General features: G+C 34.2%; 1 protein-coding gene across 1 annotated transcript in view; it reads left to right on the top strand.

Moving 5' to 3' along the window:
* The window catches only part of BCAS3 (BCAS3 microtubule associated cell migration factor), a 606,893-nt gene that overhangs the window by 141,388 nt on the left and 448,799 nt on the right, over positions 1-16,706 (top strand). Inside the window, exons 9-10 of the mRNA XM_019431027.2 lie at positions 3,020-3,127; positions 6,940-7,016. Coding sequence (XP_019286572.2) covers positions 3,020-3,127; positions 6,940-7,016 — 185 coding nt within the window. The remainder of the gene's footprint in view (positions 1-3,019; positions 3,128-6,939; positions 7,017-16,706) is intronic.

The following is a 16,706-nucleotide window of genomic DNA, read 5'->3' as shown; positions in this document are numbered from 1 at the left end:
AATACAGTATTGTTAACTATAGTCACCATGCTCTACATTGTATCCGCAGGACTTATTAATCTTCTAACTGGGTGTTTTTTCCTTTTGTCCATCTTCTCCCATTTTGCCTACCTCCTACCTCTGGCAAGTATAGTCTGTTCTCTGAATTGATGAGTTCATCTTTTTTGTTTTGTTTTTTTTTTAAATTCCGCATATATGTGAGATCATACAATATTTGTCATTGACTTATTTCACTCAGCATAATGCCCTCAAGGTGTATCCATGTCACAAATGGCAAGATTTCCTTTTTTTAAAAATGCCTGAATAATGCTCTATTGTGTATGTATATCTGTATCTACCACATTTTCTCTATCCTTTTATCCATTGATGGACCCAGGTTGCTTCCATGTCTTGGCTGTTGTAAATAGTGCTGCAATGAACATACCAGTGCATGATGTATCTTTTATTATTATTATTATTATTATTATTATTATTTTAAGTTTTATGTTTATTTATTTTGAGGGCGATAGCAGGTGGGGGAGGGGTAGAAAGAGGGAGACGGAATCCCAAGCAGGCTCCGTGCTCCAGTGCAGAACTCTGTCCGGGGTTTGAACCCACCCACGAACAGCGAGATCATGACCTGAGCCAAAGTCAGAGTTGGATGCTTAACCCATTAAGCCACCATGTGCCCCTTGAGTGAGCCTTTTTTTTTTTTTTTTTTTTTTTAATAAATACCCAGAGGTGGAATTGCTGAATCATATGATATTTTTACTTAAAAAAATTGTTTTTAACTTAAATTCCAGTTAACATACAGCATAATATTAGTTTCAGATATAGAATTTAGTGATTCAACACTTCCATACAACACCTGGTGCTCATCACAAGTGCAACCCTTAATCCCCTTTACCTATTTCACATACCCCCATTCACTTCCCCTCTGGTAACCATCAGCTTGTTTTCTATAGTTAAGAGTCTGTTTCTTGGTTTTAATTTTTTGAGGGACCTCCATACTATTTTCCATAGTGAGTGCTGCAATTTACATGTCCCACCATCAATGCACAAGAGTTCCCTTTTCTTTGCACCCTTGCTAACTCATATTTCTTATCTTTTTGATAATAGCCATTCTAACAGATGTGAGGTGACATCTCCTATTATCTTAATTATTATAGATTAATAATGTTTCATACATATAAAGTCACTAATCATGTTTTGCAAATTTTCATAAATATTTAGAAATTAACTTGTTAAATGAGAGTGGTCAGAGCAGACAGGTTTGCCTTGTTCTTGATATTTTGGTGAAAGTTTTTTTTTGTTTGTTTTGTTTTGTTTTTAAGTCTGTGTAGATGTCCTTCAGCAATTTGAAGTTGTCTTATATGCAACAACCTTTCATTCCTGGGATAAACCTCGTCTCATTTTGTATCGCTGGATTTGATTTGTTAATATTTTGTTGGAGAATTTTTATGTATAGTCATGAGATACATAGATACAGAAATGTATCTGTAGTTTCTTCCAAAGTATTTGTTTAGTTTTGCAATCAGGTGTTACTTGCTTCATAAAATAAGTTGAGAAGTTACTCCTCTTCTACCTTCTGAAAGTGTTTATGTAGGATATCTAAACATTTTTGTTTAAATGATTAATAGGATTTACAAATGAGCCATTTTTACAAGGATTTCACTGTGAGAAGTTTTAAATTATCAGTTCAGTTTCTTTTATAGATACTGGAATAGTCAAATTATTTGTTTCTTTGTAGATTGGTTTCAGAAAACTAGGTTTCATGTTTTCTTTTGCTTACTCCCGTTTCAATTCATTGATTTCATATTGTATTTTATTATTAATTCCCTCATTGCACTTTTATTGGATTTAACTTGTTCTTCTTTTCCTACCTTGTTAAGGTGGAAACATGAATCTCTTTATCTGTTCTAGAGTCAAGAACCCAGTCTCTTAATTACTATACCTTTCCAAAATAATCTGATCATGTGGAATGTATATTTATATACATTTTGGAGTGAGGTCTCATTCTGGTAGATTTTTTATTAGTGTTGAACTGTTTCAGTTTAGAAAGTCTGTCAGCCTATGGTATATACTTCAGTTTATTTTGATTTGTTTTTTTTTGTTTCTTTTTGTGTAAATATGTCAAAATTTTTACTTAGATTTATTCCAAGGTATTCAATATATTCATATATCCAATATATATGGATTTAAAATTTCACTTTATAATGGTTTGTCCTTAATTTATAAAAATATGGGTGGTATTGTACCTAGTGACCAGGGTAAATTGATATGTCAATTAATTAGCAATCCATATTACCAATTAATTCATGTATTAATCCATATAGTAATGGTTCTTCTTTATTGTGGGGTTGTCTTTATGTATATTTTGACATACAGATTTGTCTTACTGGGTTTTATACATACACAGGCAAATTCTTGGCAAATAATGACAGCTTTTTTTCTTCCTTACAGTAATTTCTTTTCTTGCCTTATGCACAGGACTTTCCATACTGTCTTGAGTAGATGTGGTAATAATGAGTATTCTTGTCTAGTTCCTGATTTTAGGGTGAAGGTTTTCAATGTTTTACCATTATATACAATTGATAGTTTTTCTTAGTTTTAAGGTTACTATACATTATCAGATTAATGAAATATTTCTTATGAACAAGTTTTTAATTTTATCAAATACTTTTATGTATTTATTGAGATAATCTTATAGTTTTCTTTTGTATAGTGACAATTTGGTGAATGAGTTTTATTTTCTTTTTTTCCCTTAATTTTGCATTAATGAAATGAATTGATTGGGATATATTATATTATGAACTATTTTAATAGTTCAAGTAAATTTCCTTCTATTATGTTAATTAGGGGTTTTAAGATTATGTTAATAGGAAAATATAGAGTTTACTGGCTCCCCCCACATTTTTAAAAATATGGCTTTTGTCTTTTTTTCTTTGTCTTTCTTTCTTTCTTTCTTTCTTTCTTTCTTTCTTTCTTTCTTTCTTTCTTTCTTTCTTTCTTTCTTTCTTTCTTTCTTTCTTTCTTTTAGCACAAGTCCACCTTACTGTTGTGTAGATCTATATTCACTTCGTACTGGTGAGATGGTCAAGTCTATTCAGTTTAAAACACCTATCTATGATCTCCACTGCAACAAGCGGTAAGCACTTTTTCATGTATTTCTTCTTTTTAAAAAATATTTTTTAATGTTTATTTATTTTTGAGAGAGAGAGACAGACAGACAGACTGAGCAGGGGAAGGGAGAGAGAGAGACACACACAGAATCCGAAGCAGGCTTCAGGCTTAGAGCTGTCAGCACAGAGCCCCATGTGGGGCTCAAACCCATGAACCTCGAGATCATGACCTGAGCCGAAGTGGGATGCTTAACCAGCTGACTGAGCCACTTTGGTGCCCCTTTCATGTGTTTCTTATACAAAGTAATGCACCTCCTGGGCATGTAGAGCTCTACTGGTATCATTGACTATCTTTGATTTATTTATTTTTTTTAAAGTTACAAAATACCTTCCCTGAATTTTGCCAAGTGGAGTAACTGTTAAGATTTCTGAATGAATGTTTTCAAACTTCCAGTCTTGATCCATTAGTGAATTAAGTTTAGCGAGTCATAATCAGTATTTTAAAACTGAAATGGAAAAGAACAAAAAGTAAGCAAATGTACAAAGATTAAGCATTGCTTTGGGGAACTTTTTTACATGTATAACATAGCTTTTTAATATATAGAATGTATGAACTTCTGTGGGTTTACTGGTTTATAATGTGAAATATAACTTTCCTGTTAGCATTCATCAAAACAAAACATATATCTGAACAATAAAAGTGGCTTTTAAATATTGTTATTTATTTATATTTAACAGTAGAACTAAAGCATGGACTAGATACATTTTCCTTCTTTCAAATCTATTTTGTTAAAATCTCTAAGAAAACACTCAGATCTGGGTTGAACCTGACCTAATGATAATGAAGATTTAACTTACAGCCATTGAATATTAGGGGAGAAAGGGACCTTAAGAATCTTCTATTACTCAGCACTTCATTTTACGTTTGAGAAAATTGCAGCCCTGCATTGGAAAATGTCTTGATCAAGGTCATGGATGCAAACTGTAAATCTGAACATCTCATCAAAAAGCAAACACATGGAACATGGAAAACACAATATTTTGTGCTGTGTCAATATAAAATAAATTTTGTAATAAAAGACTCTTGGGTTAGATTTTAAAGAGATTCAAAAAGTGACTCAGAAAGGCTGAATATAAAAAGAAGCTAAAGACAGACCTGACAAATGCAAACTAAAAGGATATGTGGGCTTTGATACTAATGAAAAAAGTGTTTGAATTCAAGTATAAAAACATGAACTAGGACAAAGAAAAGCTGTTCAGTGATAGTGTGCAGTTCATAGTGAAGATCTAATTATTATGCATATTTATACTTTAAATAATCTCAAACTCAAAATTATAGGAAACAGAAATATTATTGCTGGGATCATGTAATTATCCAATGACACAGCAAATTATTCAAAATCAACATTATTGAATGGCTGGATCCAATGGATAATATATTTAACCTGGGAAAATGTAATGAAAGCCCTTTTTCAAGTGTCCTTGTGCTGTCTCACACAACAGATTACATACCTACTTAGCCAAACAGCAACTTGCACACACTTGGAAAGGGAGATTAAGTACAAATAAGATTTGTAGAGCACAATTTACTTGTAGTACTACAAATACGCAAATACACTAGAAAACAGAGGAACACAGTGCAGTTAAATTTTTAAAAAAGTATTTCTTGCAAAATATTTTAAAACTGTTACAGAGACAGGGTGCCTGGGTGGCTTAGTTCGTCAAGCTTCCGACTTTGGCTCAGGTCATGATCTCATGGTTCATGAGTTCAAGCCCTGCGTTGGTCTCTGTGCTGACAGTTTAGAGCCTGGAGCATGCTTCAGATTCTGTGTCTTCCTTTCTCTCTGCCCCTCCCCCGCTTGTCCCCCCCCCCCCCCCACACACAAATAAATAAAACATTAAAAAAAACACAACCTGTTACAGATGCTATGAATGGCAGATTTGGGTTTTTCTTAAGTCTGCACTTGTTCCAAGTACTGTGTTCCAAGTACTGCAGTTAGGTCAGCTTTTCCTACAACAAATATTTTTGTGTTTATCGCTTTTAATTTTAGCCATGAAGTAATGAGCACATTTAATATTTAACAGATATAAATTACATTGAAAATTAATACAGTTAATTTTTTTGTAGTCATCAGTGTGCTCGTCGTAATTAGTAATTGTGAAACTTGTAAGTAGGAGTAAAAGGAGATAAAAGAGTGATTTATGAATATGAGATATCATTAATGAAAAGTGATTATGAAATTCTCTGGATATTTGGTTGATTAGCAAATGTTCATATTCTACCTTTATTTTTTTTTTAAGAAAAACTATTTGAAGATATGTTCCAACAAAAAACATCTGTTGATTTGGGCACATTATGTAGTATTTTTAAAAATTGATTTTCCCATTAGAAGTTGCATGAGTTCAAATGGTGAAGGTTAGAGGAAAAGCTATCATGCGGATTTCAGGATACTGCTTAGATTTTGCTCTACAAAGTGTCAAATCTATTCACCAGGTCTTTGCCTGGTTAATTTTGCATTTGGTTTTGCAAATCAGCTCTATGGCACAGTGTTTTGGACTTAGCAATATTCATAATAAATTAAACTGTCCTTGTTGGAATCATTCTTTGTTACTGTATTATGGGGAGGGGCTGCTTGGTTATAGGAAAACTTTTCATCTCTGGTTTGTCTGCGTTTTCTCTCATTTGAGTTTGTCACCTTCTTATTATGGGTTCCCTAAGCCTTTAACCTGGGTCTGAGGATTGGTTGGTTTCTTATGTTAAGTGCCATGACTGAATCATTTATTATGTGTTGTCAACTGTGTTAAGGATTTTGTTTTGCATTAGCAAATGAACAAGATTCTTTTTTTTTTCTTTTTTTTTTTAAATTTTTTAATATTTGAAATTTACTGTCAAATTGGTTTCCATACAACACCCAGTGCTCATCCCAAAAGGTGCCCTCCTCAATACCCATCACCCACCCTGCCCTCCCTCCCACCCCCCATCAACCCTCAGTTTAATGAACAAGATTATTAAAGCATGCATGTTGAAGACAACACTTTTCTTTTTTCCCGCTCACCATTAACATCTGTTACTCAGGCTTACCTCCCCCAAATTTGGAAAAATACACTGAGTATGTTAAATATTTAACAATTGTAATCTTTAATTATTAAAATGACTTTGAAATTTGTATCTTTACATTAATGCTATGCAAGGAGAAGTATTCTAAAACATAATTTATAAAATAACTTCATTTTGGACGTATTTTAGGAATTTTGATTATGAAAAAATTTTATAACTGAATTATGTTCCTAATTATTTGCACATCTTGGGCTTTGGGAGATAGTTCATACAGATTCTGATTAAATTTTAATATATTGAATCAATCAGAAATGGCTCATTTATACTGAATAACAGTTGTCTGAGTTTGCTTTCTTTCTTTTGCTCTTGTGTTGGGAAATTCAGCAATCATTTTAAGTGACAGGTTACATAAATCCATTTTATGTTTAATTTCATGACTTTGAGCAGCACTGGAAAACACTTTTAGTAAATAGCCAGCAGTTTATTGATTTCATACATTCCTAATGAAGATAGATTTATTTGATTAATAATGAATGAAAATAAAATTTTATTCAGAGAAAAATAATTTTTTAAGCTATAATTTGTTCTGTCACTTTTCTTCTAATCATGTTTTTCTTGATTACTATAAGGATTTTGTGGTTCTGTTTTTATATTTTAACAGGCAGAGGTTTCTTGCCAAAATTGCATTGGTAGATACTTATTTAAATCTAATGATTTATCTTATTTATAATTTAATTTACAGAATTTCACATTCACATTTTTTTCCCCCTCTAATTTTAGGATCCTCGTTGTAGTCTTGCAGGAGAAAATTGCTGCCTTTGATAGCTGTACTTTCACAAAAAAATTTTTTGTCACAAGTATGTATCAAATTGATTTCTTATACATTTGAGTTTATACTATTTGATAGAATCAGCAAACTTATTGTAATCATAACATCAGTGTTTCGTGGTTATTCAATTATTATGATATTCCAGTGTTTCTGTGGATCTCTTACTACTGTAATTTTATGGTCTATCTTTACAACCCACAGCACATTTTCTATCTGTTATTGAGGACACCTTGTACTGTATTGCCTCAATTTCTCCTTAGTCTCCTTGAGTAATTGTGATTAATTTAGGTTCATGTAGCTATCTATGTTATACTTTCAAAGCCTGTGTTAAATTACTTAATTAACATAACATACTTGAAGAGATATCTGGGTTATTGCAACTGAGGGATTTGAAACTTAGAGAAATGTTTCAGTCTCTTTCTGTGTCTCCCTCCTTATTCCATCTCCCATGACTTCTAGTACTGTTTGAAAGTGCAAAAATAAGCATAGAATCTGGAGCCATACACGCACTCACTGAGTGGTCGACTGATTTTTTTTTTAAGGCTTATTTATTTATTTTGAGAGAGAGAGAGAGCGAGAGAGCATCCACACACACATGTGTGGGGGAGAGAGAGGGAGAGAGAGAATCCCAAGCAGGCTCCATGCTGTCAGCTCAGAGCCTGATACAGGGCTTAAACTCAAGAACTGTGAGATCAGGACCTGAGCCAAAATCAAGAGTCAGATGCTTAACTGACTGAGCCACTCAGGCACCCCTGACTGATTTTTAGTTTTTTTTGAAAGGCATTGGTTCATGCAGTTGTGGGGGCTGGCAAGTCCAGGATTTGTAGGGCAGGCCAGCAAGGTGGAGATTCCAGTAGGAACTGAGTCCAAAGGAAGTCTGGAGTTAGAATTTTTTTTTACTATACTTCTAGTAAAATAGTAGTTTTCATTCTTATCTTCTATATTTTAACTTCTATAACTCACCATCAAAACTATATGTGTTTTTTCCAAAGAGTATAATTATGCATATGCTGCAGAAATAGTTTTGTTGGAACAGATCCCAGGTTTGTTATAACTAGGGAATCCAAATCATATTGCTGTAGCTCTTGAAGTATCACGGTTATTTACATACTTATTCATTAGGTTTATCAAATATCTGCTATGTATTAAGCACTGGGTAGTAGACATTATCCTTTCTGATAAGAACTCATGTTCTTGAGATAACTAGTACATTATAATTTATATGGAATCGCATGTATTATATATGATATATAACACATAAGGTAATAACTCATAATGCATGGTTTATAATTTTGTAGACTAGGAAGGAGAATTATGACAACTTGTCTTTGGCTTGCATTCATCTCTCAGAGATCCACAAAGATAATAATGGAGATCATGTTACTGGGATATTTTTTGTTTTATCACAAGGCCTAATGTGTACCGTTCATATCTTTGGCCCCTGGGACATTGATTAGCACAGTGTAGGCTCTCATTAAATATTTCTTGAATGAATGAGTACATTAATCCAGCTATCAGTGATTTTATGGTGATCAGAAATGTATTTATATTTTAATAATTATTAAATGTAGATCATTAGGCAGGATTTTATATTGTTACATTTATATGTAAAAAAATTAAAAAGTTTTTGAGGAACACGTATATTTGTTAATAACATCTTCATTCACAAATGTATTATATAGGTAATCTGGGAAACTTTGGATATTACATGGCCTGTTTTAGCTTAATGTTTCTTATACAGGTCTTATGCATTAATCTATTACATTATATTTGTATTACTCATTATTACAATTAAAACAATAGAGAAATAGAACATATCTGAGGAGCCATGTCTGAATCTATCCATTACTTCCATGGGTGTGGGCTACAGAGCAGTGAATCAGGACAATGTGAACACTTCAGTCAGATTCAGATACCAGGTTTTTTTGAGCATTTATGTTACATTTTATCAGTGGTCTTCTGCCCTTCATCATTAATCAAAGATATGTGTGGCCTGACTTCTGCAAAGTCAGATATCTCTGTTGTGACTCCATATCTTTTTTTATATATTTTTTTAATGTTTACTTATTGAGAGAGAGAGAGAGAGAGAGAGAGAGAGAGAGCGTGACAGAGCATGAGCAGAGAGGGGCAGAGATAGGGGGAGACACAGAATCTGAGCAGGCTCCAGGCTCTGAGCTGTCAGCACAGAGCCCGACGCGGGGCTCGAACTCACAAACCGTGAGATCATGACCTGAGCCAAAGGCGGTCACTCAACCAACTGAGCCACCCGGGCACCCCTGTTGTGACTCCATATTAATTTTACACTTAGAATCTCTATTTTTTATTAGCTAATTTTACCTTTTAAAATCAGTTCAGGAGAATAGAACTTTCTTTTTTCTTTTTAAAAAATAAAGGTAGCCTACTTTTGCTGTCTCAGCTGAGTGTTAAATTGGGGGGAAAAATCCCAAATCATTATTTGTTAAGATAGTTTATTTAAATAACAATGTATGTTTTGAAATTTAAACCTTATTTAAACATTAGGCTCTACTGGACTGTGTATGTTGAAAGTAATGTTGTACTTACCAATAGATCTAAGTTTCTTTCTTTGTAATAAGTGTTGGTAAAACTTCAGTTGTCACAGTGACTAAAGAGAAGTTAATAAATATAAATGATTTAATAATAGAGATATTTACTTTATAGAGCATATTTATTTATAGTTTTTTTAGTAAATAAGTAAAAAATACAGATTTTCAGTAATTAATTACCCAGTATAGAATTTTAAAAGAAAAATTAAACTTTATTATAAAGGAACAACTTAAAAGCGTTGGTGTACAATATAGTAATTCAGCAATTCTACACTTGATCTTAGCCAAAAGGCCAAGAAGTGATAGTAATTCAACAATTCTACACATTACTCAGTGCTCGTCATGATATGTGCGCTCTTAATCCCCTTCACCTATTTCACTCATCTTCCCCCTTCCCCTGGTTTGTATTCTGTATTATAGACTCTGTGTTTTTTTGTCTCTCTTCTTTGATCACTTATTTTGTTTCTGAAGTTCCACATATGAGCGAAATCATATGATATTTGTTTTTCTCTGATGTATTTCACTTGGCATAAAATCATTAGACTTATGTATTGAACTTATAATTAGATTTGAAGGACACAAGCTTTGTAATATTTTTGATACACTGGAATAAGAATAGGCCTTCCAGAGTACTCTGAAGGGAGAGGGGCAGAGAGAGATGGAGACACAGAATCAGAATCAGGTTCCAGGCTCTGAGCTGTCAGCATAGCCCCATGAGGGGCTTGAATTCATGAGCCACGAGATCATGACCTGAGCCAAAGCCGGACACTCAACTGACTGAGCCACCCAGGCGCTCCATTAGTGTTCATTCTTCCTTGAAATTATGAAGTTCTTGTTGAAAGAAGATGAATTTTTAGTTACGTTAAAATGGTTAAATGTGTTTTTGATTTTTAATAATTTTGCTTATTTGATAGACATTTAGTATATATATGGTGAAAATATTATGTTTTATTAAATTAATAATGCCGCAGAAATACTATTTCATCTCCTATGAATGCCATTGAAACATTTTTAAAAAAATTTCAGTAAGTACATACTGTTATTTAAATAAAGTCATGGTATAATGAACCACCATGTACTTATCATCTAGTTTCAAGAATTATCAGTTCATGGGTAGTCTGTTTTATTTATACCTTTCCGCTAATTATTTTGAAGCATATCCTGGACATTATTTAATTTCATCAGTACATATTCTATTATGTATATCTAAATGATAAGAACTTACAAAATTATATTTTTGATACACTAAATGACCATATATAATATGTCATCTAAACTGAGGTCTTTTTATTTGAACAAATGCTGTACTTGATTTAATTCTTGTCAAGTCTGGTTAACAGGTATACTAGAAATGTCCTGGGCCAACAGGGACATGTATCTTACATATTTCCTACCATCTCAGCTTCCAAGGTTTTTAACATAGAAAAACCTTCTTAGCAATATCCAATATCCTTGTCAACTCTTTATTTCTACAACTCATTTTCATGCTGCTGATGCTACATTTATTTTGAACCCCACTCATTATTCTCATTTCTTTGCAGATATACTGTTGCTTTATTTTCCTGCCTCAATTGGCCTTCCCAGAATGTATTAAGCCTATATATCTTTCCAGGCCCTGTATCTGTTTTAGTTCTTATGTGAACTATTTCCTGACACCTTTAGTTTAAAGCAACCTTGCCTTCTTTTAAGTCCCCAAAGATAACAATTCCCAAAGTCTGTTGGCAGAACACTAGACCTTCAACATGTGCAAATCAGAATGCCCTGGTCAAATATACTCAGGAAATGCTGTCTCCTATTGGAGAATGGTAATGGTGATTAACATTTTTATTCTGCTTAAATTTATTTACTGCATTTCTTTTTTTTAAAGAAAAAAATTTTTTTAACATTTATTTTTGAGAGACAGAGTGAGACAGAGCACAAGTCGGGGAGGGGCAGAGAGAGAGAGGGGAGACACAGAATCCAAAGCAGGCTCCAGGCTCCTAGCTGTCAGCATAGAGCCTGACGTGGGGCTCAAACTCACAGGCCACAAGATCATGACCTGAGCCAAAGTCGGACGCTTAACCGACTGAGCCACCCAGGCACCCCACAGGTCATGATCTCATAGTTATGAAATTGAGCCCCGTGTCAGTCTCTATGTTGGGCATGGAGCCTGCTTAAGATTCTCTCTCCCCCCTCTTCCTCTACATTGCTCATGCTCTCTCTTTCTTTCTCAACACCCCCCCCCAAAAAAACAAAAAAAACACCCAAAAAAACCAAAAAAAAAAAAAAAAACCCAAAAAACAAACCCCAACTCAGTTTGTTAAAGATGAAAAACCTTTATCACAGCTATTTTCTGGTTTCAAAGCATCAGTGGCCCTTTACCAAGATGTTTAGTTAACCAATATAGTTTAGAATGTAGTACAGCTCTGTTACAGGTCATCAGATAAGGAAAAAATTATTAATATAAGATCAGTACTGACCTCATGGAGGAGGTCTGAGGTGGAAATTAATAGTTTTTGGTGAATATTTAAAGAAATGAATATAATGAATGCATATATGAATGAAGATTCTCCTACATATTGTGTTGGAGTAAATCCAGAAATTTTCTTGAAATATGAGTTTATTTGAAAAATGTATGTTTGTAGTCATCAGCTCTTGAGTATCTCTCCTGTACATGGAGTGTTTCCCCTTTTGAGAATAGGAAGATCTGTTTTATGAGCCTTTAGCAAGTACAAACTATCAGTGAAGTTAAAGATGAATGGGAGACTGAATCATTATTACTCTTTCTTAATGCTTTTGTTTTTTCTTTTTTAGTCGATATCCTTTGGGACCTTTGCCATGTAGTCCTAAATGCTTCCTTCTGCATTGCTGGACCCACCGAGTAGTTGAAATAAATGTTATTGAAGTGTTAGTTTCTCTTGTATTCTGTGAATTGTGCATGATAAGAAGAAGAGATCTGAAGGGATCGGCAGTGTATATAGTATTGGAGTCAGGTGCCTTATAAGTGACATACAGCTTTATAAGTAAGTCTTGGTCAAGTGGCTGGAGGCCCCAAGAAGTGAGTTTTTAGTAATACCTGATCTGTTAGGATTATTACTTATTCTCTCAGTGTAGTGTTTGTAAAATAGCTCTCATGATATCGGGATGCCATAAAGTCTATTTAATGTGAAGGTCATTAAATCTGAAAGGTATGTTACTAAAAAATATTGAAAACTGGGGTAGTATAAAAGTACACCTGTCATTTCTGGGGATAAAAAAATGGAAATAAGTGTAATAAACTGTGCTTTAAAGCCCAGTGATGTCTTTTGAGGACAGATGTTTAGTATAGTTGTTAGAAGGCAGGATAGTGCATAACCTTGGGAGAATAGGACTGGAGGGTATATGACATTGGGCTTTTGGGATTCTATAAAGTTTTGGGGTTTTTGTTTATTTTGTTTCAGGTACTGCATATGCATGTATACGTTCACTTTGTTGATTTGGGAACATGTGTATATATACATATTGTACTGAAATATATAGTTTACATAGAAAAAAGAGTTGAGAAAGCATCAACAGCAATGACAACAACAAAAGTTTGTGATTTTCTGAATACTATCCATTGTAGCATTTCACAAGTCTTCCCAACCCCTTCATCTATGAATACTCTGACCAATAGTGGTAACACACCGCATTTCATACTTCTGTGGAGAAGTATCTCATGGTTAGTTACATATTATTTTACTTGACTTGAAAACCCTAGAGATTGGATTTGTGTGAATGATGTAGGGTCGGTAAGATTGATAATATTTGTCAAATATTTGTATGAAGGAATGTAGCTTCTTGTCTCTGAAATGCTGCTTCACCTAAAGTGATTTATATCAACATGTTGAACAAAATTCAGCATAACCTAATATTTAAGATCAAGGAACAAGCGAGCCATTTCCTAACTTGATAGAAGCTTTTTTTTCTTTAATTACTGCCATCTTCCTACTATTCTTTTATACAGACTGAAACTTTTAGCAGGTGAAACGAGTCATGTTTATATTTGTTTCTCTAAATTTGGGTTATCCCATGAGTATAAGCCATCCTGCCTGGGACACTGAAAAGATGCAGCTGAGCCAGGCGGCATACTGAAAATAGCATTCATTGTAGTCCATTTGCCTGTGCCACATAGTATTTCTCCAGTGATTGGTTTCTAGTTCTTGAAGAATTAGGACCAAAGTCCACATAGAATGACATATTCTCTGCTTAATGATAATGTTTTCATCATGCAAGCATTTGATTTCTAAAGTAGTTTGAAAAGCTCTTGTATAATACGATTGTGAGTGCCTCAGTTATATATGAATACAATGATGGGACTGTAAAATAAGTAGAGACACCTGTGTCCATCAGAGAAGGCATCATGGGAATTTGTGACAGAGGGTGGAAGGATCAGGTAAAGAGAGCTGATAGAGAACTAGAAAGGGAATGCAGCCAATATAATGAGAAAGGAGACACCTTTGTATTTGCCTGTATAGAAACCGTGGCCTTGAGCAGCTGTCTGGTGTGGAAATTCAAAACCCATGTATGATTAAGAAAACAAAAGACAAGGACTGATAGATGTCATTAGCAGTCATTTCCAGTGTGCTTAAATTGAAAGTTAGATATGAAGTCTCTGGAGAGACCAGAGGATTGTGTAATAAGTAACTCTTTTCAGTGGCCTCTGTATTTACTTTGGGGAGGAAAATTTATTCCTTATAATCCTAATGTTATTTCTTAGTGTTACTATGTGTATTTTTGATTTATGTTAATGATGAATTAACAAATACAAGGAATGAATTTAAAGGATCTTAAAAATGTAGGATTATTTTTAGTTTTGGAAAGAAGAAGCTTCCTTTTTATGTTTAGAAGCAAATTTGTAACATTTATTAGGAGAGATGGGCAGGTTAATGTGAGCTCTAAGCTCAGGACAAGTTAAAAGTCAAATCTATCCCTCTTCTTTCAGGCTCCCATCTCTATACTGCCATGATGTTTTCACAGCCTGGGCAGTTGCCCAGTACAAAGTGGACACTCAATGGATATGTGTGCAGTAAACTAACTTGTGACTTTCCTATCCTCTCCACATAATTCCCACACATTTAACCCCACAATGGCAATACTCTTAAATTCATGATACATTTATATACATGAAAAATAAAGCAAAAATAAGTCAGAAAGCTAATGGAACTTTAAGAAGGTCATTAATCAGGGGTGCCTGGGTGGCTTAGTCGGTTGAGCGTCTGACTTTGGCTCAGGTCATGATCTCACAGCTTGTGGGTTCAGGCCCCGTGTCGGGCTCTGTGCTGTCTCCCTCTCTCTCTCTCTCTCTCTCTCTCTGCCCCTCCCCCACTCATGCTCTGTCTCTCTCTCTCTCAAAAATAAATAAATGTTAAAAAACAAAGAGGGTCATTAATCAGTTATAAAAAAGTCAAATTAATCTCTTAAAGTGGTGTTTAATATTTTATGTGCTTATATGTCTTTTTCAGAGGGTGTTGAGAGTTTTTTTCTGGACTTCATAGAATATGGGGTCTTTTGTGACTTTTTTTTTTTTTTATTGAACATAGATAATCATAGTTCATCCATGTTGTAGGATGTCAGTTCTTTTAAAAGGTTTTTTTTTATATTTATTTTTTTAGAGCAGGTTCTTAAAAAAATTTTATTTATTTATTTTTTTGAGAAAGAGCATGTGTGCAAGCTAAACAGAGGGAGAGGGAGATAGAATCTCAAGCAGACTCCACACTAGGGAGAGCCCAGTGCAGAGTTCGCTCTTAACAAACTATGAGATCATGACCTGAGCCAAAATCAAGGGTTGGATGCTTACCCAATTGAGCCACCCGGGTGTCCCAAGAACAGTTTTAAGTCTACAGCAAGACTGAACAGAAGATACAAAGATTTCACTGTCCCTATACATGCATAGTGTCCCCCATTTTCAATGTTACTTATCAGAGTGGTACATTTGCTACATTGACACATCATTATCAACTGGAGTTTGTAGTTTACCTTAGGGTTCAGTCTTGGTTTTGTACATTCTGTGGGTTTGGATAAATGTATAATGACATATATCCATCATTGTAATATCATACATAGTATTTTCGCTGCCCTAAAAATCCTCTGCTCTGCCTGTTCATCCCTGCCCTTCCCCCCACCCCCCCAGCAACCACAGATCTTTTTGTTATCTCCATGGTTTTGCATTTCCTAGAATGTCATATAGTTGGAATCGCATAGTACATAACCTTCTCAGATTGACTTTTTCTGTTTGGTAATACGATTCAAGTTTCTGCCATGTTCTGCCTGACTTCAAGATTTACTATCAAGCTACAGTAATCAAGACAGTGTGACAGTGGCAAAGGAATATACAAATAGATGAGTGGAACAGAATAGAGAGCCCAGAGATAGATCTTTGACAAAGGAGCAAGGGTAGTACAATGGAGCAAAGATAGTTTCTTCAACAAATGGTGCTAGAACAACTGTACATTCACATGTGAAAAACTGAAGCTAGACACAGTCCATACAGCCTTTGTAAAACTTAACTCAAAATGGATCACAGACCTAAATGTAACACACAAAAGTATAAAATTTGTAGAAGATAACATAGAGAAAACCTAGATGACCTTGAGTATGGTGATGACTTTTTAGATATAACACCAAAGGCACAATTCATGAAAGAAATAGTTGATAAGATGGAATTCATTAAAATGAAATGCTTATGCTCTGCAAAAGACAGCATCAAAAGAATGAGAAGGCAAGCCACAGACTAAGAGAAGGTTTTTGTAAAAGACACATCTAATAAAGGACTGTTACTCAAAATATACAAAGAATGCTTAAAACTCAACAAGAAGAAGCAACTGAATTAAAAAATGTGCCAAAAGCCTCAACAGACACCTCACCAAAGAAGATGCACAGATAGCAAATAATCATATGAAAAGATGCTCCACATCATATGTTTCCAGAGAAAGTAAAATTAAAACGAGATACTATCACACACCTATTAGACTGACTAAAATCTAGAACACTGACAATGAACACCAAGTGCTGACAAAGATGTGGAGTAATGGAAATGCTCATACATTGCTGGTGGGAATGTAGAGTGATACAGCCACTTTGGAGGATGAGTTGGCAGTTCCTTACAAAACTACACATATTCTTACCATACAGTCTAGCAATCACACTCCTTGGTA

The sequence above is a fragment of the Panthera pardus genome, unplaced genomic scaffold (genome assembly GCF_024362965.1).
Source record: "Panthera pardus isolate Hobbes unplaced genomic scaffold, ASM2436296v1 HiC_scaffold_3, whole genome shotgun sequence".
NCBI lineage: Eukaryota > Metazoa > Chordata > Mammalia > Carnivora > Felidae > Panthera > Panthera pardus.
The sequence above is the reverse complement of the archived record's forward strand: the minus strand, read 5'-3'. Positions and strand labels throughout refer to the sequence as shown.